Source organism: Meleagris gallopavo, chromosome 14, assembly GCF_000146605.3.
Source record: "Meleagris gallopavo isolate NT-WF06-2002-E0010 breed Aviagen turkey brand Nicholas breeding stock chromosome 14, Turkey_5.1, whole genome shotgun sequence".
NCBI classification, from domain to species: domain Eukaryota; kingdom Metazoa; phylum Chordata; class Aves; order Galliformes; family Phasianidae; genus Meleagris; species Meleagris gallopavo.
This window is the reverse complement of record NC_015024.2, coordinates 1,483,120-1,508,963: the sequence shown is the minus strand read 5'-3', so window position 1 is coordinate 1,508,963 and position 25,844 is coordinate 1,483,120. Positions and strand designations below refer to the sequence as shown.

The 25,844-nt window shown below is 48.4% G+C and overlaps 1 protein-coding gene across 4 annotated transcripts; it reads right to left on the bottom strand.

Annotated features, from left to right (window-relative positions):
- Positions 1-1,385: 1,385 nt before the first annotated feature.
- LOC104913102 (high mobility group protein HMGI-C-like) lies at positions 1,386-25,053 on the bottom strand. 4 transcript variants are annotated; one of them, XR_002119463.2, is made up of 8 exons: positions 24,990-25,053; positions 24,683-24,824; positions 22,303-22,400; positions 10,061-10,272; positions 9,460-9,546; positions 9,002-9,049; positions 6,035-6,122; positions 1,386-4,040 (listed from the first exon to the last, which is right to left on the bottom strand). XR_002119463.2 is itself a non-coding variant. In XM_019619948.2 (6 exons), exons 2-6 carry the CDS (start codon positions 10,148-10,150, stop codon positions 3,955-3,957), a joined length of 399 nt encoding a protein of 132 aa, XP_019475493.1. In that variant the 5' UTR covers positions 10,151-10,272; positions 16,410-17,074; the 3' UTR covers positions 1,386-3,954. The 4 variants fall into 4 exon arrangements, 1 of the variants encoding a protein (XP_019475493.1); XR_004161241.1 differs by lacking the exons at positions 22,303-22,400; positions 24,683-24,824; positions 24,990-25,053 and adding exons at positions 16,410-16,826; positions 16,959-17,090; XR_002119462.2 differs by lacking the exons at positions 22,303-22,400; positions 24,683-24,824; positions 24,990-25,053 and adding exons at positions 14,334-14,479; positions 16,410-17,086.
- Positions 25,054-25,844: the final 791 nt, after the last annotated feature.

The following is a 25,844-nucleotide window of genomic DNA, read 5'->3' as shown; positions in this document are numbered from 1 at the left end:
TCTGTCTCTTTTAAAAACCAGAGAGCTATGAAAGGGAAGTATAAAAGTGTCAGTACCTGTAGAAAATGGCCTGTCCTCAACACCTGGTAAGGTATGGCAGGAGACATTGCCAGGCCGCTGGTGTTGGCACTTCAGGGAGGTTGTTGGAAGGAGGGTGTGGGTACGAATACTCCATGTGATCTCAATTTGGAGGCCACTGTTTTTGGGCCTTCCTAGAGGTTATGCTTATGTGAGCAGCTAAAAAAGCAGACACATTCCTCCAGCCCTAACTTCCATTTCTTTATCGCCTCCAAGTGCTCACTGAGAACAACCAGCTGCAGAGACTTCATATTCCTCCCTTCAGCAGCAGGCACTCATTGCCTGTCACCCTCCTGTGCTCTGCAGCAGGGCAGGGACATGACTGGTGGCTTTGGTGCATGGCTATCCCAACCTGCCAGCATTCAATCCCTCTAATTGGATGGAAACTTGTGTTGTTGGTGTTGTCGTTACACACTCCACAAAAGGCAACCTAAGCTGGGCTGTTTCCTCAGACCACTGCGCAGTGCTGAGCAGTGCATCTGCCAGCTCAGAACAAAATCACACAAAACCTCGTTCTGTGTCAGTGCTGAGATAAAACTTGTATAACAAACACTCCTGCAGAGGAATTCTCTTCAACTCTTCTTCCCACAGCAGTAGGTTTTGTCCTGTGATCACTGCCCTTGGGTTAAAGAAGTATGGAAAATAAGACTAAAAGAATATTATGGATATTTGCTGGGCTTGTACTGGAGTATTCTTTTAGTTCAATAGCACCTTCGCTCACAGTTCTTGGAAGTATATGTGCAACCTAGCAGAAGCATTATGATGTAAATGAATTCAAGTGTTCTGTGTTTTAAGCATTGAAATATAATGAAAGAATTTACATGAAATGTAGTGTGATTTTCTTTTTTCCCTGCTTACATTTTCTGGGGAAAACTGGAGTGTATCCTCAGTACCTGTTGGTAAATTTGTACAGAGTGAATTCCCCTCTTCTTTCAAAGCCTGAAGGAAGCATGGAAGGCTTCAGATGGCAAGCTCTGCAGTCAGCCACCTCTGTGTGGCATAGACAAAAGCTGTAGAGAATTCTAAGTGCATAAATGAAGCAGAATTATCCTGTATCCTGATCAAGCCATTCACAAGGTGCTGGAAGATACACAGTAGGCACAACACTTGGGTTTAGGCAGGGCGGTTTTCCTTGCATCATTCGTGCTGGTTATTGTTTTCTTATAGGTCTGTGGGTGCTCCTGAGTAACTGCATCATGTTTTATAATGTTTGGCACTCTGGTTCAGATACAGATACAAGCGTGCCTAGTGATGTGAGCGTGTGCGGAGGCTGTTAAACACAGAAGAGGCAGAGCAGATGCCTGAGGTACTAGGAGTTTTATACCTTTATTAAAAATAAACTTCAAGGTTCATTTGCAAATTGCCAACTTTTTTTATGCCTACATCCAAACCGGAACCATTTATGAGAATCTTAAAACTTTGCTGGATAACAAATCTCTCATCTGCACTGTTCTAATCCAACTGCAGTGACCTGTTTACGATTCAGACCCAAACTGTCCAAGCTTACAAACACTGGAAAGGCATTTACTTAGAGGTAGGATTTGGCTGCACTGACAATGTGACTAGCTATGGCAAAAAGAAAGTGTTGGTCATTTCAAATAAGAAAATCCAGAGTGAGACCCTATTTCTCTGACGAAGACTGGAATTCTGCTTGCCTTTTGTAGGCTTTCATTCCAAGTCTCTGCATAAAGGTGGAAGCTGAAGTTATGGATTGGGATTTTGACTATGTGCAGAGTAGCCCAAAACAGCATGGCATTCTGTTGCTCTAAAGCAATTACATTTTCAGAGATTCCTGTTTTCTCCCATGGTTTCCCAGCTGAGAGGTAGCAAATGCTACATTTTTTGTTTCCAAGAGAAGGAGTACTTAAATTCCCAAGGGAATGCTACTGATCTGATCCCAGAGCATTTACTATCTGGCTGAGGCAGTTTCTATCCCTGCACTATGTCACCAGCTATGAAAAGTTTGCCTGGTTTTCATAGGAAAAGCTCGAGTTGCACAGATGCCAAACCAAATCCATTTAGAGAAACTGAGATTTCAGTCCCACGTGGTCGCAGTTATTGCTCTCAGGTAATAGGGCTCAATGAAATACACAGTACAGTCTTGAAAGAAAAATACTAAATCTGTCTAAATTACCAGTCAGACAAAGAAGTTGGTAGGATATTTTGACCACTGGAGTGCCCTTTGAATGCAGACATAAACTGCAGATGAGTTCATGTCCACTGAGGAAGACCGGTTCCCTGCTCAGAGGAGCAGTCAGCAGGGACAGACTTACACAAATGTCCCAGCTGGATGTGAGCAGGCAGCAGGAGGCAGTCAGACTTCCACACCCAGCAGTCTGCCTCATCCTGCGGTTTCAGGTCACTCCCTGTGATGCACCTGATCCTTGATTTCGCTGGTAAGGGGCAGGGGAGGCACAAAGAGTTCTCAGATGGGGTTTTCTGCCCAAACCACCAAACTGCATACAAGAAACTACTGTTAGGGCACACCTGAGAGCACAGTCAGCAGGGTCAGGCCCCTGGTTGCTGCTGAACCGGGCACATTGGACAAAGTGACCAAGAGGGAAAAACGTGTTTTTTTTCTATTCTCTCTCTGCAGTCAGCCCTTCCTCTTAACTCTTATGCCTGCAGACATTTTCTTGTATTAAATACATACCTGCTAAGGAAACAGACGCAATGAAAGGATAATAAATGAGCTCAATACATACCACCATTTCATGGGTTTCTGCTATGAGCTGCCATAAATTTAAAGCCAATTATGTTCTGTTTAAATATTTAACGCTGTAGAGCTAGCCAATTTTACATCCTGTCAAAGATAATTGAAACACCCAATTTATTCCTTTAATAGGCAGGCAGAGCATCCACCAGATAGAAAATACTGTCAGGATTTCGCTGTTTGCAAGGGGATAAGGGAAATATCCCCATTCTTCAGAATGTAGCAAGATGCTCTTTGACACTGGAAGCATGAGCTGACATGCGTGCTCCTGGCTGCTAGGTAGCAGCCAGCTTTTATTTGCACAGCTGCAACACTAGAGGACCCCACAGAGCACATTATGCATGCAGGTGCAACAGTAACTGCAGTTGTATCCTGAAGCTCTGCAAAGCAGCAGCCACCGAGTCACTTTGGTTCTTTACAGACACTCCTTGGAAGTGATGAAATCCAGTGGCTGTGACTAAGCTTTGTAAACGTTCATGAAAACTGCTATTAAATTCAGGGGCTGTGCCACGAGGCAACAGCGAGGTATGGAAGACGGCCCTGAGCTGCTAACACTAGGAGAAATATTTCAGAGTCAATCCCCGAGGTGCTGGAGGTGAGCTTTCCTCTAAAGCATCCAAGTAGCTGACCACTGGAGCAACAACTTTAGGTAAGCTGGAAATGCCATCAAGTTGGTTTTGGGTTTTTTTTTCTCCTTTGTGTTATGGTGAGGGAAGAACTCTCTTTCAGATGCAGTCCCTATGAGCAAATCAACAAAATTTAATTCCTGGACTACGCTGTCATGTACCAGAGGTGGTATGATGCAAGTCCAATGGCCAGCTATGCAGATTGGTTTCCTCTCTTGCATCTGCATATAACTGAGACAACAGTATCACCCTATTGACCTATCACTACCTGTGGCAGCACAAGGCACTGTGTCACTGTAGCACTGTTAAAAAAGTTTAGTATCCTCAAAAAATGTACTACAAACTGAGAAAGGCATCTCCCTGAGATATCATTTGTTGTTTTGTCCCTTAAGTCTGCTTAGATGTTTGGGTAAGCCAGCAGACAACAGAGGGGAAAGTGCAGCCAAAATCATCACAAAGAACAATTTGAAATATGACAGTAAGAGTGCTGCTGCTTTCCTGTCCTCTGGCTCCAGCAGGACATGAGCAGGCAGCACACTACTGAGCTGCGGTGGCGATGCTGCTCAGAGACCTCTGAGCAGCAGAAGCTTTGCTGGGCTTGAAATCCTCTTTTCCAGTGATGCCTATAGGGAAAGATGATGGGAGACAGAGGGTTAGAGCTCTGTTCAAACGCCCTATTGCAGAGCCAGAGTGAGGTTAAAAGGCAGTGAGGTTAAAAGGCAGTGTTCCCAAGCACTCAAAGAACTTCTCAGCAGCGTTTCCATGCTGCTGTGCTGGCTTCAAGCTGAAGCCCAACGTGAATGGCAGCCTCTGGCAGCGTGCCTCTGAGTGAGGCTATTGAGAGCCTTGGAGCTACAGTCTGCGTGGAGTTCCCTGACTTCTGCTACGCAAACACACATGGGAAAATCAGAGCTGGATACCCAGCTGCAAAGGCCATGGGAAAAATAAAAGGCTGGCTCTAAAGCAGCTCTTCTTTCTTTGCTGCTCCAGGGCAGGCTTGTAAGTTTTGCACATTTCTTGTTCAGCCCTTCCTGCTTCTTTATTCTCCCCAGAAAGGCCTGACTGGAAGGCAGGGAGGCGGCCATTGTTTATTTTGGGAATTCTTTTTAATGGTTCAGACACGAAGTTGGACAAATGCCTTCCCCACTGAGAGCTGTGAAGGACCGGGGCCCTCCCACAGCATGGGTGCTCAAAGCCCCTCACCTGAAACTGAAAGGAAAAAGCAAACCGATCAACCCCACAACAGCTAGAAGCTCTGTCTGTGCCCAGAGCAGAAGACCACGCTGCAGGCTCCTAGAAGCAGATCTCAGGGCAGCACAAGGAGCAGTGATAAGCAAGTTAAGCCCAGACCCACAGAGGTGCTGCTCCATCACATCTGGTCCTACCTCAGTGCAACAGGAGGGAAGCACTGCTCATGCTGCTGCCCTTGAGCCCACCCAGAGTGCAGAGAGAAGGAACATTCACATGGACTGTGGATTTGGGTCATGTCTGAGCACTGTTGGAAGGTGCTGTGGGGCTGGGGGTGAGCTCACTGCCCACAGCCCCACTGCTGTCAGAGCACAGCTGGATGGCAGGAAGCGATACAGGAGCGGGAGCCCCAGAGGAAGCTGAACTGAGCAGCTGAGGCCAACTGTTTCAGTTTTATCACACTACATTTCCAGGGACTTTGTAAGAACCTGTAGTAGGTTTGCCCGCCCGGTGTCAGTTGGCTCACTTTTCACACTGCGTGCTGCAGCATAACGGCAGCGGGACAGGGAGCAGCTGTGCTGACCGCATGGCAAAGCAAGGCAACATCTGCTTCTCCTGGGCTGCTGGCTCTCTGCCATCTCCCACTCAGGGGAAAGCATGTAATGAATCACCTCCTGCGATGCTCCCTGGAGGTAGGGCTCAGCTGCGTGCAGGTTTTGCTGGCCCTTAGCTCAGGGCAGCCCTCAGCGGCACAGGCTGCATTGAACTTGTACTTTCCCATGGCTGCAATGCAACTGGGGCTCTGGATAGTGCATCTGTGTGTTCCCGTGACAGTGACACAGTTATTTGTTACCTCATCTCAGAGCAGCTCATGCAGCTCAGAGACCTGCCCAGAAATGTGCCAGTGTCATGACTGCTGTGCTGCTGATGCATCAGCATCTCCCATGGTGCTGCCACGTGCTTCCAAGCATGGCTTGGAAGGAGAGATCACAACTACCAGAAACAGACTGGGACAAATCTGTAACACCAGCACATCCCAAATGCTAAGGGCTCTTCATAGTTTTAGGTGAAGTAAGTCCTTCACTAGAAAGTGAGAGCCTGCTATCTTAACATAGCCTGAAGATTTCACTCAGCTGTACTGCAGCAGCAGCCATCGCCGCAGACAAATTTATCTTAATAAGAAGTCATATAGAGACTTTGCCCATCCCCTGCTTTCTGCCTCCCCTTCTGCTCAAGTAGTCACTACCAAATCAGATGGCAGGAATGTGTTTCCCTCCTGTGTTCCTGGAGCCCTTCCAAACACTCCTCTGTTGGTCAGATCTGCAGAAGGATTGTAGCCAGTGCTGCGGCTGTGGGGACACGTGTGTGCTTTGCTAGGAGTATGATTCCATACTGAGCCCCAGGGGATCCTAGTTGTCTAATTTCTAACCTTGCGTGGCAGGCGCTGAGTTCACATCCATATCACCGCTTCCCTGAGGGCCACCTTCCTGAGATGCTCCTTGTGTCACCAGCTGAGGCTGTGAGGAGATACACCAGAAAAAAAAACACCCGTGTGGCGTCAGTACCAGGAGACAAAATCACAAATGCACAAAGTAGATGCAAAGCACAGTGCTTTTAATCAGTGCTGTTTATACCAGGCTGTGCAGTGCTGGAGGTGCGCCCACTTGCCATCCCTTCCTACAGCCTAAAGGTTAGCAACCCCGCACACAGCAGGGGGGTTGGAACTAGATGATCATTGTGGTCCTTTTCAACCCAGGCCATTCTATGTTTCTATGATTCTAATGCACACAAGAGCAGGCAGCAGTGTGTGGTGTCCTCATACAATCACAGCAGGTTCTGAATGGTGCCTGAGTCCATCCTGAGCCACTGCATGTCTGACGCAAGACCTTGAAAAGCCTCCCCAGTGTGGAGAACTGCTTTTTCAGCCTGGAAAACACCTCTTATATGTCAGGACAGTTTCCTGTCCTGAAATGCAAAGTGTTTTGTCCTCTGAAAATTCAAAACCAAAGGTCTGCTCCATTTCTTCTGTATTGGTTCCCCTTACCCTGAAAAAAATCTCTTCAGGTATTAAATGAATTTTAAACTGAGGCATCACAATGCTTCATTAACCAAAGTGAGAGCAAAACATTCTGAAGCATTACAACAAAAGAGTTGGTGTGGAAAAAGTTTAATCTTCAGTAAACTGGCATGCATCAAAGGACAAAGGCTTTTATGACAGATTGCTCTGCATGTAAGGCGCTGCTGCACATGAAGACGTTACAGCTCTTGCACACAGCTCCATGAATTCAGCCCCTGCTAAGCCCAGAATGGCAGCTACTGCTGTCTGTAACAGCAGGGAATGGCTGGCAGAGTGCTGCCTGTCCCACCAGTACCCATCAGAGATGTCAGGTGCTGCGAAGGACTTCAGCACATGTGGATGCTTGCAGGCTGGGCATCCCAAGCACTGCTCTGCAAAACCCACTCTGAGCAGGGGTTGGCACGAATGGACCTCCAGTGGTCCCTTCCAACCCTAAGTACCCTATGGTTCTGAAAAGGAAAAGGAGTACAGGAACACACACAGTCCCTCACTGCCACCACCAGACAGCTCTACCAGCAAGTGTTTTACAAACTCTGAAACTCCTCCCCAGACTGATGGAGCATGTACTTCACTTCTTTGCTTACCAGAACTCTACAATAACAGAGCTCCATGGCCACAGCCTCCCTGCCACAGTTCAGCCTGCATCACAGTGATAGTAGAAGTGAGGACTGAATTTATCCCTCCCACAGAGCTTCGTTGTCTACTCTGTCCCCTACCAGGCTGGGAGCAGAACTGCACTACTCCACTTCTGAAGGTTAAACCTGCCTGTTTCAGACTGATTGATGAATGGCAGAAACTGCCTGCCAGCTCCTCCACAGTCCTTTGGCCTCTGCCTTTGCATGTAGCCACTGGAGTTCACAGCTACCCACAAGACACATCGGTTTGTACCATCATCCAAGACAGGGTGCTAGTTTAAGAAATAAATCAAGTTGTTCTATCCTGCATTCCCTTGGAAACTCAGAGCCCTCTGCGTTCCTGCACTTAGCTCCACTCTGCGTTCTCTTGGTGCCTCGGCATTAAGGCTCAGCGCTGTCTCAGCTGAGGCCTCCTTCCTCTCTCCTCCCAATTTCTGCCTCCCTTCCAGCACACAGCCAGGTCGAATCCCACCTGCAGATGGCTCTCTCTTATCCAGCTGCTGCCAACCAATCTGCAAAGCCCTGACCTTCACTGGTCCCTGGGAAGGACCAAAACCAGCCCCAGATTGCTGGTCTGCATGCAACCACCCAAATACCAATCTTTATCTTGGCTTTTACACAGTGAGAGCATACTGCCTGGTGTTGCTCTGCTCTGCTCTCATCATTGCTTCTTTTTAGCACTAACACTCCTCTCCTGATATTTCCTCCCACATGAGCTGTAAGTTAAAATAGCTCCTAATGGTCAGCTTTTGTGCTTCCTGAAATCCCCATGTTTGCCTCAGGAGTCAGAAATTCTGCTGTAAAGCAATTTATAACTTCTGGTGTGTTGCAGACTGCTTGGACTCCAGTGAGTGTATTGCCAGTGCAGCTTCACAAAGCACTGACAAACCTCTCATTCACGAGAAGGTTTCAGACCACAGAGCCTTCAGGGAACACCTCTGTTTATTTTTATAGCGATACCTTCAATCCACGCAACCTGGGGAACAAGAGGCATGGGTTCTGACTGCATACCTCTGGATTGCTGCAGTGAGTGCACAGTGTGGCTTTGGTCTGCAATTCTTTGTGCAATAAATGGAGCAGTCTGTGGGATTTGTGTGGCTTTGTCTGTGTTTTGTTTTGGTTTATAAATCTCCTGCAAAGATAGATCCCAGGCCATTACTTATTTGCAGGACTGAAATCCCTATTGATTCTAAGTGCGTTTTTTTTTTTTCAAGCCTTTACCTTCCAGCTACCAATTCTCACTAATCTTTTGCTGGCTGCAGAGAAGAGCCTCCTGCTGGCCGCACTCACCGTTTTGTCACCAAATTTCCCTGTTTTGCTTTATTCTAAGTTTCTTGTTTAGAACAAACAGACACGCTGAGCAATCACTGCAGTATTTCAGGACTCCTGGGATGACAGCCCCTGTGCCTGAGAATGGAATCTGTGCCCTGGCCTCCCAGCCTGGGACAGTGATGGACTGACACATCCTGAGCACAGCAGTTCTCCCAGCCTGCTATGGGAGCTGAGCCGTGGGGCTGGGGCACTGGAAAGGCACTCAGAGCTTCCTATTTGTGTGAGGCCATCAAGCCAGCTCCGCTCTGTGTCACTGCAGAGAGACTGAGAAGAACAAACACAGCAGAACCTCCCACTACCACCCAAAGCTCTGTGCCTGGAAGAGAGGAGAAGGACTGAGCACTGCACTTACCCACTTGCGGGGCCTTCCTCGGGGCCTTTTCCCAGCAGGAGGTTCTACCTACATTGAAAACAACAGATATATTTTCATCTCTCACATCTGCTGGGCACCACCATTAATACACTTCACTCGGCCGAAGTGAACTCTGCACAGTGATCTCGCAGGACAAGCAGCAGAAGGAGCCAAAGCTGGGGAGGAAGCGCCCACCGAATCACACTGATCATCACTACATGGAAACCACGCAGCACAAAAAACAGCAGGAAGTGCCAAGCAGGCAGCAGCAGCACAGGAGGGCTGGGGGAGTTCGGACAAAGGCCACAGTAACTGGTGGGTCTAACGGCGGCAGCTGAAAGTGAACCAAAACAGGGGCAGCCTTCCCCAGGCCATCAAGAGAAATCTCCCCACTTGTCCCTCTCATACAGCCACATCTCTCCTCCCCTTGGTAAAACACACAAGCCATTCGCTGTTACCGTTTGTCCAGTTACACTGCTCACTTTCTTGCTTCCTTTTGGCCTTCCTCGTGGCTTTTTCTCAGGCAGTGAGCCCACAGCCTCCTCCTGCAATAAAGAGAAAATTAAGCAGGGTCACACCTGACAGACCTATCTGCTTGTTTCTGCTTTTCCTGATGCTGAAACACATGAGAAGATGGGCAGAAATACCCCTACTTCCGTTTTTACATTCCAATTTACATTTTGTCTTGGGGAAATGGATGAGTTGCTAGGATCCCAACCATAGCATCTGGAACAGGGTGAGAACAACCTGTGGCTGTCTTCCTTCCAACTACTGGCGCAGAAGCAGAGGGCTGTGACACCTGAAAGTCTCCAGACTGCAGCAGAGACCCGAGCAGCTCCTCCCATTCCACTCCCTGGTCTGAGCAGCTTTCCACGAGGACCTCTAGAGCACCTCTGACACCAGGGGCCGATACCCCAGGGCACACGTACTGCTGCTTTCCCGAGTAGCCTTAATATTTACTACACAAAACCTTGGCTTCCCTTGCTCTTTGCTGCCTACAGATCCTACCAGGTTAACACTGGGCACCTCAGGCAGGCCCTTTGGGTGATATGCACTCACCTGTGGCTGTTTCTTTGGTCTTCCCCTCTTTCTCTTCAGGCCTTCACTCAGTGGGGAGGGACCAGAGTTCTCTGACCTCTCACTGCTCATCTTGGCACTTCACACAGTTTCCAGACAATAATCCAACAGCTTATTTTCCCATGGAATAGTAGAGAGAACTTGTCTCCTCTTTCCTTCCCAATCTTGTTAAAGATTCTCCTCTACCTGCAGGGCTGGAAAGAGAGAGCCAGGTGTGACAGCTTGCAATAATTTTTATCAGCTGGGAGAGCCTGGGACACAGCAGACATTTGGAAGCACAAGTGTGCTGTATAAATGTTAATGAACTGTTCTCTTACACAGCCCATTCCTCGGCTTTCTAGGTTTTTTAGCTAAAGGAGGTGATTGCTACAGGTGAGTAAACGCGTTGGTGTCTGCATCTACCCTTCTCCCTTGCTAGCCAGATTTATCCAGGCTGGCAAAAAAGATGTCTTCAGCTCTCTGAAATCCCCTCTTTGTAGGCTTCCTTGGTCTGGGGAAGAAGCAGGTGGGGGGCAGAGCGGCAGTGGAGAAGTCATAACCACCACAGTCAAGAGCAAAGCTTCAGTTAGAGCTTCTGCATTATCAGATACTACAGCAAAGAGCACCTTACACTGGAATGTATTAGGGTACAAACTATCCAAGAAGTGAAGTTGGCTCTGGAGCTGCCTCCCCAGTTTGTTCCCTGTCTCTGGTTCAATAGGCCCCATTTGGACCATAGGAGTGATGAGCTGACACAGCACAGAGAACTGAGCCTCTGGTCCTGCACAAGGCTCACTACTTTCTAGTCACCCAGGCCTGGATTTTGCTTTGATCCTGAGTGCTAGTTGGTCTTACGCAAGTTCTGTATTAGCAGGATCACCAGTCCCCGTGCTCCCCTTAGTGCCTGCTTTGGTTGGAATGAGTCTTGAAGTGACTTCTTTGTTTCCAGAAATAACCAAGATCATAAGCTGTCGAGAGTACCTAGGAAACCAATGACTTTCCTTGCTTCTTGAGGTTTCTCCTCTGGCACTACTGCTGGGAAGACAGCAGGCTGACTGCTGGCCTCCACAGCCTCAGACCCAGAGCAGGTATCAGAGGGAAGGAAGCATGAGCAGAAGCTCAGCTGGGACAGCATGGGATGCGGGGTCATTTCTCTTCCTTGCATGTGAGGCAAACCCCAGCCAAGAAGGTGAATACAGCTGCCAACTTGCTGATCGGTTTGGACAAGGCATGTGGCCTCCCCCACGACTGTGTTCTCCTTGCATGTGAGGAGGAAGGAGCTGGTAGTGCTGGATGAATCCTCTTTGCTCTGTGACCCTCACTGAAAAATAAACAGCTGGTAACTGTGTTGCTGGGAAAGCAGCATCCTTACTTGCTAAAGAAAGCAGAGGTATAAACACGCCCTATACAAAACACTTGCCTTCTCCTCTCACCTAGGGGTTGCAAATCCAGTCTGACTTGCCTTTAGAAGCTCTTCTACTCCCCATCTACAGCTGTTTGCTCCACCTGTGTGGTTTCTCCCTTCTTCCTTTAACAATGAGAGGTAACAACAGCATCCCTAAGCAGCTCTGTCAGGTTCTTGCCTTGAGTGTTGCTGAGTGCTCTGTCTCTCCAGCAGGCTGTACCTGAGGTGATAATGGCAGTGTGGCTGTAAGGGCACAGCAGCCCTTTGTAGAACAGTGTGGCCATTTTCAAAGTGATGCTGGGGAGCAGGAGCTAGTTCCAGTTCCCAGCTACCTACTGAATGCCTTGGCAGTCCTCTGTACCCGCTGCTGTGGCCCAGCTTGCAGGTGCTGTTACACACTGAGTGCTTCTATCAGAACTCTGATCAGAGGCTGATGGAAAGACAGAGCTCAGCTCAGGGCTCAGGCTGCATCTGGAGGGCAGGCGGTTAGGAAAAAACATGTCTTTGTATTTGCAAGCCACACATGGTTGCTACCAAGTCCCTGAGAGATAAACATGAAACACATTGGCAGTCTCTTTCAGAGAGAAGCTGTGCTTTAACAAACTGTTACTAGAGCTTTGTAGATTGATCAGATGTTCACGTTACAATGACAAGAGGGCCTTAATTGAGACAATAACAAATATTCTGCCTTCTGGTCCAGCTTTTTTACTCTTCCCTTTCCAGGCATTTTCTGCTCAGAACTGTGCCTCCACTGGCCCTGTGGGTGTCTGACGCCTGGTGAGCCCCAGCCTGCCCCAGTGCCCACAGGAAGGCAGTGGGTGTTGCCAGAGCAGGTAAGCATGGGCCAGATCCCTGCCAGGAGGTGAGCTGCTCTGGCATCATTGTTTCTGCCCCACAACACAGTCTCTGGAAAGCAGGTTGGTGCCTCTTTGGATTCAGGTCGTAATGTTAGCATGGAACAGTTATGCTGGAAACATAAACGCGTCCTTGAGAAATATATGCGCCCTTTTCCCCCCATTTATCCAGGTATCACCAAAGCATAAGGGATGGGATGAATGACGGGGTATGGTGGGCACTGTCAAAGATAACGCATGTATCGGGGTGATAGAAGTCTGCCGGGGTGATAGAAGTCTGCCCTCCTATCAGCACAGCACAGTTAAGCATTTTCGTTGTTCATTCTTCTGCGCTGTCTGCTTGGTAACATCACAGGGGACACGCAGAACCTGACACCACCTCTGGCAGAGGCAGCAGGAGAGCTTCCAGCCTTCATTCTCTATTCCTGAGAAACACGTGTGGTCATGACAGGCACTACAGCCATTGCTCTTACTGACACAGCCTCTCTCGTGAGCTTCCTGTAGCTGAAACCTGCATTAAATCAAGGTCTTACGTGACAATAATCAAGTGGGAGCAACCACTGTGTACAGAAGTCATTTTTCACCAGATGCAAAGAAAGCCACTTCTTGCAAGATGATCATTTTCTACATCTTGCCAGACTGACACACTCTGCAATGCCTCTCATATACCTGGCAGGCTCTCTGCAGCCAGGAGGGCACGCAAGCACACAGACTGCTGGGAGACAGCTGAGTTTTGTGCGTCCTTCCCATCACCTACCAAAGGCACACGCTTCTCGAAGCCTGGTCTGAAAGGAAAGCGCTAACAGAACTATACAAGCATCACTCCTTTGAGCTTTTGTAGGGCTTACAAGACTCAACAGAGAGGAGGGAACAAAGCAAAAGCAGACACTGCAGTTCTACTTCAGGCTTTGTAACAACAGCTTCCCAGAGAGAAAAACAAATCAATACCGTCTCTCGCTGCACACCAAAAGCCAAGGATGCTTTCTAGGGTTGCTGCACTCACTGCTGGGAACATCCGGCAGCATTGACTTCCTTCCTGCATGTCCAGGAGGGCCACAAAACCCACCCACAGGACTGTGAGCCCAGGTGACCTTTATCTCAGCCATGCATGCATTCTGAAAGTGACGCAAATGGGTGACTGTGTTTTTGGCAGTGGTTAGGCCTTTGCTATGCTGTGGAGCCCTCACCTGAAGCAAAGCATCTTGTGTCCCTGATGCAGTCCCTTCAGAGCTGTATGGCCTAGCGCTTCCCATCTGCCTTACAGATGAGCTGTTGGAAGCCAGTTTTTCTCCCACACCAGAGTTCTCAGATAGAAAAGCTCCTCCTGATGGCGATGCAGCTGGAGACCAACACGTGGCACTGAGTACTGTTCCCGAGGGGCTTTTCCCTTTCCATAGACTTCAGAGTGAGCCTTGGGAACTCACTTGGAGAGGCAATTCACACTGCAGAACCCATCCCTGTTTCTTCTCCGGGGAGGCTAAATGTTGTGTTTCTCTGGGAGAAATGCAGCATGACACGGGGTGCTGCTGGGGTTTAGCACTATGCCTCAATCTGCCATACGCAGCAAGCACTGCCAGCAGACCTAGCTGCGGTGCCCACATACAAAATACAATGTTTTTCTCCAAGAGGAATGGGAGTTATGCTTAGGATTATGAGAGATCCCTCATTATAGCCTTAGCACTGCTGCTGTCTCTGAAATAAGAGGAAAAAATACCTGCAAAGCACAACTCCCACTGCTGTCATGTGTGACAAAACAAAGCCAGCGCGCTTCACATGTGAACATGTGAACATGTGAACATGGTCCCTCTCAGTCGCCCCTGCAAGAGGTGGGAAGATGTGGCCCAAGCCCTGCATCAGACAGAGGAGGAGAAAAGGCATCTACAGGAGGGAATTAAGAAATCAAGGCAGAAAGAAACCTTCCATCTCAGCGAGATTGCAGGAATAATCTGCACATGTGTTATAAGAAATCACTTTCACCTTCCGAGAAATCAAATGCTCACATCTTTGCAGAGCTCACCTGGGGCAAGAAGTCCTGCAGCTTGTCATGGTGCCCCATGGAGTCCTCTATCCGAGAAGCAGGGCAGCACACTGCAGCACCTCCCTGGGGAGGAGCAGTGGCAGCAGCTCTCTGGCAAGCACCCCTTCCTTATCTGGCAGATTCTTCTGTGGAAATGAGGAAGTTGGGGCCACTAAATCAAGCTTGTGGCAAAAGCAGGTTAACTGTCACAGCCTTATAAATCACATCACAGGCATAAATAACATCTCTAGATGCTTTCCCTCAGTTTTGGGCAGCTGGTCTACATCTTCTTTGGTCTTATGCTCTCCAGGCCAATTTAGCATCATTCATTCTTGCACCACAGCCCTTCAGCAGCAGTATTTCTCTCCTCCATTTGGAGCCCACTCTACCAGATATATTTTAACAGGTGGGTCAGGTCTCCTCCATCTTGTGAGGCTGTTTCCGTGCAGGTGATCATTTTTCCTGAACACTTTGGTTGTCATTTATGGCTTTTCCAACCTGAGCTCAACACTTGTGAATATGACAAGATTCTTACATGTCTACAAGAACAGCCTGACTCACCTATCTGAGAAGCATAGGCTGAAGAACATTCAGCAAGGGAAAAAAAATTAAACAAATCAGTGCCTGTGTATGTTAATAGGAAGAACTTTCAACCCAGTTCAATTAGCAAGCCAACCTCCAGTAGATCCCTACCGACAGAACAGCCAGCTCGGAAAACAGCATGTAAGCTTACAGAGGACTATAGATAGAGGATCTGTACAGATTTCCATGCTTCACATCACTGCTAGAGACCAGCTCAGGACATGAACAGGAACTTGTGCATTTCTGCCTGCAGTCACATTTCCGACTTCATTTCAGAACTCTGCATAACCCAAATGAAAGCGCCTCCACACGTTTCAGTTCCCCGTCCACAAAATGGTGCGTAGCTCCTGACTGCTCGGTGTGCTGAGGCCAAAGGGAAGAACCTGAGCAGGACAGGAGAGAGCATGTGCAGCCAGCTGGGCCAGGTCCTTAGCCTGTGAGTTCCTATCCGCTATGAGACAGAACCGGATGCATGCACAGCTACCGGGGAGAAGAGCTGCTGGTGACAGTTTCAAGCAATGATGTGGGCATGAACAGTCTGTTCCCCATTTCCCATATTCTCAGTGCCCATACTCAGCACAAGAGGCCTTTGTGAAAGGCCCCACATTTGGTGCAGTGCCTGCCAACCCATTTCACTGCTTAGATACTTGAGATACCCTGAGAGTATTATACCTTAATCCATACCACCTGCTGCACCATGGTCCCATTCACACCACAGGACTCTCCTAGTGGGCTGCCAGGCAGCCCCACGCTGCTGAGAACCAGGACATGCCCCAGTGGGGCCAAGCTGGAGCTCCTGCCCCAGGCACAGGGCACCGCTGAGTGCAGGGCAGGGCTGCCCACCACTCTGCCCTGAGCCTTGCAGCACCTCTCCCCAATGCAGGGCCCAGCTCTCCATCCAAGGAATGTGCGCCAACATCAGAACCTCAAGTGTTGAGGCCAAGCCCAACGTCTCAGATCCTCCTTCAAAATTATTAAGTCACATGGTAACATTTAATGCCTCTGCCAACCTGTAGACATCCTCCCACTACACATTAGGAACACGTAAAGATTCTGCTCTAAACAATTTGTATGGAGCCCTGGATGTGCACTGAAGGGCTCCCCTGCCTCTTGGTGTCCTTGTCCAGGCACCACTGCCAAAAACAGTGGAGAAAAACAACGGTATCTGGGGAGGGAGGGAGGGGGGGGAGCAAATAAGAGGATAAAGAGAAATCTGTGGCTACTGAAACAAAATCAAGTCCTCTCTTATTTGAGAAGGCATCATGCCTCACTCGCCTGCAGTTACCATCATGGTCAGTCCAGCCACGGGCACCCACAGAACACGACAGCCTGCACAGCTCCAGGAAGCGGCCCTGTGCCTCCCGCCCGGCACCGGGCAGCCCGAATCCCGGGCCCTACCCGCTCACAGACTCTCCGTTACCAAGAGGTGGATTCCGAAGCCCAGCGCCTTGCGGACGAGCCCTGCAGAGTAGGCGATAGGAAAGGAGAGGTTACCTGGTGAGGAGTTGGCGGCTCCAGAACCGCGGGTAGGAGGCAGAGCCCGAAGCCGGCACCCCGTGCGCAGGCAGGAGCAGCTACACGGACCCTCTGTGCACACTCATTCCTGGAGTCCGCAGCGAGCCGAGCGCTCCCAGTTTGTGCTATGGAAAGCAGCGTGAGCACTGCCAGCGCTCCCCTTCTGATGGCAGCCCTGAGCGCTGGCAGAGAGCGAAACCGCGCCGGCCCAGCTGCCTGGAATCGCACCGCACTGGCAGTGACAGAGCGGGAACCCGCAGCCCGACCACCAACAGCCGGCCGCCCAGCGCTGCCCTCACTGAAAACAAGACCGGCTGCCGGCTGTGATGGAGTGAAGGGGACACGTCGTTTCACAAGTTTCCCTCTTTACAGAGGCGTGCAGGAATCGCGCTGACCCTGAAAAAGCAGAGAGAAAACCCAACCAGGTGGCGGCCTCAGGAAGACTTGTGATGACAACAAAGTCGTCAATGCAAGTGCAAAACGCGTTTGGAGCACTTCTGAAGCTGCCTTTTCAGCTGGATTACACACCTTGAGAAAGGAGATGTTGCATGGCTCTGATTTAGGCACTCTACATTCATGATGTGAACAACCCTCAGAGCTGGGAAAACTCCCTCAGGTACTTGCTGTGACCACCTCGGTATCTGTCAGACACACATGGGGTCCTCAGCGCATCACCATTAGCAAAAGCAGGCAGTTGAGAACTGCAGTCTCTACAGTGTTCGTGGGAGATCGGGGATCTGATGATGTTTGTAAATACCTGAAGGGAGCTAGGAGGCAAGTGGATTAGGCCAGGCTCTTCTCAGGGGTGTGCAGTGATAGGACAAGGAGCAATAGCCTAAAACTTGAACACAGGAAGTTCTGTACTAACATATAGAAGAGCTTCTTTACACTCACAGTGGTGGAGCACTGGCACAGGCTGCCCAGGGAGGTGGTGGATTCTCCTTCTGTGGAGGCACTCAAGGCCCACCTGGACACCAAGCTGTGACCAATTGTAGGGAACTGCTTTAGCAGGGGTTGGACTCAGTGATCTCTTCAGGTCCCTTTCAACTCCTGCAATTCTGTGATTCTACGAAAGCCCAAGACTATCCAGCAGTAAGTTGCTTATACAGACAGCACAACTAAATAACCCAAGCAGTAATGTTTCTTAGAGCCACCCCTGCAAAAAATCAAATTGAGTTCCTAAGCAACTTCCAACAGCATCACCAAAGGAACCTGAGCCACTGCAGAATATTACTTGTGACCTTATTAATATGGGAATGCTCACCTCCAGGCTAACAATGCACACAGAGCTCAGGCAGCGTGCCCGGATCCCAGGGCTGCGACACATCCAACGTGATGGCAGAGAAGTCCCCTCACCTCGGGGGGGGATGGCACACACATGGGCAGTGCCTTGCTCATACATAGACAGCGTTTGGTTTGGAAGGAGAGTTTCTCACTGTGCATCTTAGGCAAAGCAGCTCTGTCAGAGCTCCGAATAAAGCAACAGCAACACTGATGTTGGGAAGAGCCACTGCAACATGTAATCCAAAAATCACAACTGAGCGGATGGATTTGAGCACCTGGAAATTATTCTCTCTTAATCCAAAGCCTTACATCTGTGCAGCTCATCTACCAAATACCACATTGCATATATCCTACCGTGTTGTTACTGAGATATGCAGACTTTTCCCTTTTCTTACAAAACATTTAATATTATTTTAGCATTATTTATTGCTATTTTAAAAATCTTCCCAAAGGCAGAGCAGCATGTGTGCTGTACGAGCAGACATTGTGGCTGGGTCAGAACCTTAGCTGCTTCCCTTTGCATGAAATGGAGGAACCTGCACACGGCAAGGAGATATCAAACTCCATTCTGCAGCACTAACACAGAGCCTGCTGTCCATTCACTTTTATCAGTGCTAAAGAGCATTATTGGTGTTGCAGAGATTAAACTTCTAGTTAGGAAATGTCAGATAAACAAATTGGCACATGCAGCCCTGTTTAGTCCTTATTGGGCATCTAACAGATGATAACCACTGCCATCCCATCATTACCCTTGGCCAGAGCACAGATCTTTTATATTGGACTGAAGCATCTCTCCCAGAAAACGACATATTCTTGACCTAAGGACATAACAGGATGGGGAGTGTGCCACCACCCCTGGACACGTGTTCCAGCATTAATCCCTTTAACAGGATGCCTAATTTACAGTTTGATTCCTGTGCTTTCAGAGTGCAGGCACCAGCTTTTATCATCCTTCCCTCAGATAAGCACCCAGCCTACCTTCTCCCCTCCTCCTCTGCTCGGCAATATTTCTACATTGTTACCAAGGCCACTCACACTATTCTTCAAATAAAAATAAAAATAATTAAATTAAACAGAATGAGCTTCTCGAGCCTCACATCGCAAAGCTTTTCTTTTCTTTCTCTTTTTTTTTTTAAATCATTTTTGTGTCTCTTTCCTCAATAGCTTTAAATATCAATACCTTTTAAGAAGAGAGCCACCAAAATGGCTTGCCCTGCTTCAGAAGCTACCTTGACCCCCGTTAAACCACAGGTAAAATTAATTCCTCTGTGTCACTCCTGTGGTTTAACAGCCAAGAATCACACAGGCCCTTTAAGCAATAAGATCATTTTTTTACAGCATGCCCACTCATTTCACAAGCTGTCCCTTCTATTGACTTAACACTTCTTTCCTCCCTGTTTGACCAGTTCCTTATTATACACAGAAGGTAGAACTGCCTGTTCCAGCCTGGACTTCATATTAGCAATCCTTATCCTGCCATTTAACCTCTTTACAAATGCAATTAAGTGGTGAGTCCATTGCTGCCACGTGATATGGGGTAGTTGTATCCCCCAGTCCAACACACCACTAGAGCAGGCTCCCTACAGTAGGTTGCATAGGAAAGCATCCAGGTGGGTTTTGAATATCTCCAAAGAAGGAGACTTTATCACCTCTCTGGAGCAGCTTCTTCCAGTTCTCCGTCACCCTCACAGTAAAGACTTCTTCCTGTTCATATGGAACTTCCTATGCTCCAGCCTGTGCCCACTGCTCCTTGTCTGTCACGAGGCAGCACTGAAAAGAGCCTGGCCCCGTCCATTTGACTCCTGCCCTTTAGATATTCATAAGACCTTCTCTCAGCCTGCTATTCTCCAGGCTGACCCCAGGTCACCCAGCCTTTCTTTGTTAGGGAGATGCTCCAGGCCCTTAGCCATCATTATCACTCTCCACTGGACTCTCCCGCAGTTCCCTGTCTTCTGTGCACAGAGGAGCCCAGAACTGGATGCAGCACTCCAGCTGTGGCCTCACCAGGGCACAGCAGAGGGGAGGATCACCTCCCTCGCCCTGCTGGCCACCCTCTTTGCACTGCACCCCAGGACACCCTGGCCTTCTTGGCCACCTGGGCACACTGCTGGCTCATGGCCAACCTGCTGCCCACCAGGACCTCCAGGTCCTTCTCTGCACAGCTCCTCTGCAGCAGCTCAGCCCCTGACTGTACTGATGCATGCAGTTATTTCTCCCCAGTTGTAGGACTCTGTGTTGCCCTTGTTGAACTCATAAGACTCCTTCCCACTCAAGTCTCCATCCTGCCCAGGGTACTCATTTGAGTGCTGCTCCTTCTTTGCAGCACACAAAAGAGCTGTGCTAAAACTGAGGCCTGCATCCTGGTCATCCAACACAGAAGAGAGTGGCTGGGACATTGTCCTCCCTGCTTCTGCCCTCAGAGCTCCATGGAGGAACTGCTACAGAGAAGGGCAGGATCTGGTCAGGGCTAAGGCTGCTCATGATTGCATCTCCTGAGGAAATCCCTCTCGACGCAGTCTCATGAAGGAGGAACAAGTGTGAGCTGAGCTGATCAGCAGAAGAACAGTAGCAGCCTCATGTACAGGAATCTCCAAATTCCCTCTCCTTATAGGTGAAAGAAAGCCAAAATTAGCAAAGATTCTATTCTTGAATCCCATTTCTGTCCCAAAACAGATTTGTGTGTCTGCACTGACTCTTGCCCTACACCAGGGCTGCTGTGTGTCTGCGAGATAGATACCAGCTTCCTCTAGGAGACATTCTGATTTTACCATAGTGCAGTGCAAGCCTCTGCCTGCCTTCCTATCCCTTATCTTCACTCTTCCAGAAACCAGGCTGGTCACTACGGTATAGCACGATACACGCATGCTAATACCAATAGATTCATTTGTGTATAATCCCTTTCTGTTAGACAGGTGTAAATAATGGGCCCCATTCACTGCTATCCTGATCTTGTCAGAACCTCTCACGTGCACAAGTCTGCTTCTCATAATTGTAATGAAAACTAGTGCCACAGTAATTACATATATTTATCGTTCAGGCTGTATTAATGAATATTTTAACTGGAGATTAGGCTGAGGTGTGATTTCCACACGATAAGGAATAAACTTGCTATGCTCTATTTTATCACTGTTATAGGGGGCTCCATAACACTATATTTCTTAATTCTTTTACATTATGCTCAACAGCATTTCCAACTCTCCCGATGACACAGGGTTGCAAAATCTCACTTTGAGAAAGTTGTGGACCTGCTGGAAAGCCTCCAAAAACCAGAGGCCTGGAAATGTAAAGTGAGAATGAGAAGTGAAGTGGGAGCAGCTCTGCTGCAGGCAGGTGAGGTGCTGCTGGAAGTAGAATTGTGCCCACCTTGCTCAAGGCAGCCCTGTGGAGACCTTGTGATAGGCGGCCTACAGACAGCCCTGACGGAGCTCTGAAACACAAAATCAGCCTTCCAGCAGCTGATAGCAGAGCACAGATAGCTGAGTATGAAGGACTAGATCTCAGGGAGAAAGGCTCGACTGTGCTCACTTGTGCCCAGAGGGAACCAAGAGCATCGCAGAAGGTCCAGAGCAAGCAGCTTTGACCAGAGGTTCCCCTGGCAAACAGGGCGAGTGGGAAGCCCAGGGCAGGGGAGTGGACCTGCAGGTGCAGCAAGCAGCCCCCAAGTACTGCAGGGAACGGGTATGTGCAGAGGGAGATGTGTTTGTGTGGGACACAGCCAGTAGCCCTATTGGGAAGTTCTCTTGCACGTCCCAGTAAGAAAATCAGAGGCATGTCGCAATAGTGGCAATAAGCACTGTGCTCCCTTCTTCAACTCTGCAGTACAGAACCTGCGTGAAGCTTCAAGACATTTTACTGGAACCCTCCTGGGTCTTAAGAAAGTGGGGAAAAAAAAGTTACAGGGGGAAACTCACATATCCTTCTGAAGGCCACCAACGCTCTTATGATCAGGCTGAAGAGCTCATGAAATTGAGAAGTTTTGGAAAGCTGTCTGTGAAGAATCAGGCAGCATACTGATGGATTAGCTGCAGGGCTGCACAGCAAGGGTACAGCCCACAGGCTATGCTCCCAGCAAGGTGCTTACTGTTGTGTTTTGCCCATTCAACTTTATAAGAAACAACTGAGCTTCAGAGGGAAGTGTTCCCTTCTCCAGAGCAGAACCAAAGGAAATTTGATAGCCACAGGTATAACATGTAAGGACCTAGAGCTAAAAGGTACTGAAAAGCAACCACAGAAGTGAGAGCTACCAAGTAACACCAATGACCAAGTGATAAAGGATGCCAGGGCAGGGGAGTAACAAGGCTTTACTCTCAGTATGAGCACTGTTGGGTGCAGAATGTATTCTGTATTTGGGGGGTGATGACAGAGCAGCCCCATCATTGTCAGAAAAGATGCAGAACATCACAGCCCTAAGTCCCTGAGCACGAGAAACTTGTGTTGTCCATGGCTGAGACATTGTGCAGCAGACTGTTGAGAGAGAACTGCAGGACACAGCATATTTTCTGTGTCCTGCTCTTGTCCTTTATTTCACCCTCCCTTGGGGAAAGGCAGGATGTTAACACATACCACAGAAGAACACATTTTGTCTTACCTTTGTCAAAAGATCAGGAGAGAGAGAGAGGCAAAAGACAGCAAAATGGGAGTGTGTGACGTGATGCTCCTATTCCTCTACAAGGAACAACCCAAATCCTGGGGAGAAATAAGGAATACTCCCATTAACTTCAAAGAGATGCTGTAATACGTGGGTGTCCAACCTTTTGCTTCTTTTGCTTTTCTTGGGCTGCAAGCAGTGAAGTGGAACTGTCCTGGACCATAAGTAATTCTGAAAGTAATGCCTCCTATTTCTTTCCATGAAAAGTACAATAAATACAGGGAGCACAATAACACTATTTGAAAGAGCAAATTCTCAGCTACAAAACACTATCATCACATTAGTGATCCATTTTTGCCAGCGATGAACAAAAGCCTGCATGCTGCACTGAAAAATAGAGGTGACCCACTGTTGCTTTTGCCACTTGTGAAACACAGCATGCACCCCACTGCTCACACCCACTGTTTGATCTCCATCGATGCTCAGAAAGTGTCAATGACTGTCAATGGGTGTCGTTTTTTTTTCCTGCATGGAGGAATCCAACGATCTACCTTTGCTTCATCTGTACTTCCATGTCAGATGCCATTATTTCAGACTGCCCCACACAGCAATGACATGTCACAGGATACAGGAGAGAAGGTTCAGTCTCTACTGCCATCCCACCACCATCCACCTCTGACATCATGGATCAGTGAAATAATACAGGAGGCATTACTTTTGGAGCAGCTCCTGTAAAATATACAATACCAAAAACAAAAGAGAGCAACAAAACCATGAAACCAGTGGGATATTTGACCTTGTGTTTGTGCAGCTAATGGATCAGTCCAGTTCGATGGTAGTGCTTGCAATTCTCTGTGAGGTCTCAAGATGCTCGTCAGAGATTTTTGATGACATTTTACTTTTTCTGCACTTCATCCTTAAAAACATTTGTTCCCAAATGTACATAGCACCAAAAAGTGATGACACGAATCAGGCATGATTGTGAAGTGCGGGATATTTCTCCCTGCTAAGATAGGGATTATGGAAGTCCAGTTGAGAGACACGATCAGATTTTTTAGTTGAATACCTGATTGCAACTCAACACAGCCATTTGAAAATGTGCAGCTCATGCATTTATACTAACTGAAAATGGTGTCGCAAACATAAATTGCTACTTTTTTGGCAATCTGGAATCCCATTCTCAAATCCCTTGGTCACAACGGGAAGCAGGGCTGCGCATCCTTCTGCTGGGAGCTCCGTGCCCACCAGCCCGAGCCCCAGGACGCACCCAGCGCTTTGCCATCTACCAGAGCCCTCCGAGAGAGGAATTCCCCGTGCCACCACGCAGCGGCACTCTCCCCATGCATTTCCCAGAGGTGCAGCCGCATTTCTTCTCCATTAGGAACGTATCCGCGCAGACAGGGATTTCGGAAACCAGTGGTAACAAACACACGCAATGTGGAGCCAGCGGAGATGGTCAAACGCCTGCACAAACAGCACAGGCATTTTGCTGCTTGCAAGCTGTTAGAAATCGTATGCTAGGAAAATTGGATATAAAAACTGTTGCTAAATCTGTTCTTAGAATTTTATTTTATTGTCTCTCCTCCCACCATTCTTCTCTATGCGCTGCTCTCTTGCTTTTCAGTTGTTTGGCTTCACCTTTTTGAGGTGCTTTGTGCCACTTCTGTCTTCTGCAACTCCGGAAGCTGAACTCTGATATCCAGCAAATCCTTTCTCCTCCCTGTCCTCCCCCTAAGGAAACGTTCACCCACAACACCTCAGTGCCAGGCACTTCCCATGGGTTTATTCAAGGTGGGGACGGTGTGCAGATAGGACTGCTGCAGAAAACAGCACTGGGCAACAGAGAGTGATGGAAAAGCAGGGATCACTGCAAAAGCATCCTTCGCACAGGCTTTCCTGATAAGCACTGTTTTTTCTTCTTAATTGGTGAAAGTCCAGGGACAAACATAGGCTTTGATATTGATGACCTAAACACTGGACACTCATTGCACAGAGAGCAGCTGTCAGAGCTGATATTTGTGATGATGCATGTGAATGAGAGATGAACCCAACGTGATGCAAAAAATCTTGCTCTGCCCCCCTGCTTGATCTCTGGCTGGAGCTGTGCGCTTCCAGCAGGTGGGAGCCTGCCTGCTCATGATGAAAACTGCCCACCCCAATCCTTTCCCCAGCTCCTTAAACCATAGTTTCCTTTCAGGGGGGTTGCAGATAGCAACTCGGTTGTATTTATCCTCCAGTAAGACAGACAACACCTGAATATCTGCAGCCAGTGCTCTGAGCCCCAGGCCCTGGCGCTTCCTGATTCCACCTTTTCACTCTCCCATTTTCCCATCTCTGATCTATAGGTGATGGTGAGATGCGGCAGCAAAGTACACAGTACCTGTAAGGTACTAAGGCAGAGAGGCCTCCAGAAAGGGTCCTATCAGTTTCCAACCATTTCGGATCAGTCTCCACCTCTGCAGCTGCCAGTTCAGATGAGCTAGGCTATCTGCCAGCCACTCAAGCAGAAGAATCCCAGATGCCTACAGAGATAAAAAAGATGATCATGCACGTACAGCAAATACCAGTGACAGCGATTCATCTGGGTGAAGAAGCTCTCTCCACAGCCAAACCTCTGTTTGGAGGCTGAGCCAGAACAGTGACTCCAACAATTACCACAGGGGATTAACCTAGAGAGATTTGCCTACCCTTTTCTGGTAAGAAACTTGGGTAGGAGAGCAAGTCCTCAGGAGAGACAATTCTGTCACATCTGAGAAGAGTCACTCTAGAACACAAGAGAAGCACGTTCGGTTAGTTAGTTCAGGCTGAGGTTTTCTCAAGAAAATTCTTCATTTTCATTGGGAGAAACAGTGGACAGACAGACCCTACTCATGCTCCTCCATCCTTACTATAGTCCTTCTCATGCCTGTCTATTCCAAGCTGAAGGTGACTTCTTGTTTAATTCTGCACAGAAACCACTCTAGGAATTCAAAGCCCTTTACATGCACAGCAAGGACGTCTTCTCTGCATGCCTCATTTTGGTTATTTACGTGAAATTCCATCTGCCATTTTACTGCCTATTCATTCCGTCTCAAAGCTTTCCAACAGTAGTTCGCTGCTGACCATTGTCTTTGCAGTCCTGAATAGCTTAATTTTATCAGCAAAGTTTGAAGCTCACTGCTCACTTCTGAATACGTTCTGCAGCACAGGCTCCAGCACAGACCTGTGCAACTGCCCTAGCAACATCCTCCCACTCACGTAATGTTTCTCTCATTTTCTCCTACTCTCCGCTTCCAATCTCTTTGCCAGTCATTTACACGGCTTAGAACCTTCTCTCCTAGACAATGCCTGCTAAGCTTCCCAATTTTGTTTGCCAGAAGTCTTATAGAAATCCAGTATCACTCATATCTACATATTCAGAAATCAGAGGCTTGCAAGCCAAACCTCTAGTCTCTGCAGAAATCATGCTGATTATTCCCAGACTGTTTGTATTTATCCCTTTGCTTATTGTTTTCCCTATTATGTCTTTTACTAGTTTATATACTATATACACCAAGCCTTCA

Coding starts and splice junctions, on each gene's coding strand:
- LOC104913102 (XM_019619948.2), bottom strand. CDS start 10,150: ATGAGCAGTGAGAGGTCAGAGAACTCTGGTCCCTCCCCACTGAGTGAA. Junction 9,547..10,060: donor GACCAAAGAAACAGCCACAG/GTGAGTGCATAT, acceptor TCTTTATTGCAG/GAGGAGGCTGTGGGCTCACT. Junction 6,123..9,001: donor GAGGAAGGCCCCGCAAGTGG/GTAAGTGCAGTG, acceptor ATCTCCTCACAG/CCTCAGCTGGTGACACAAGG.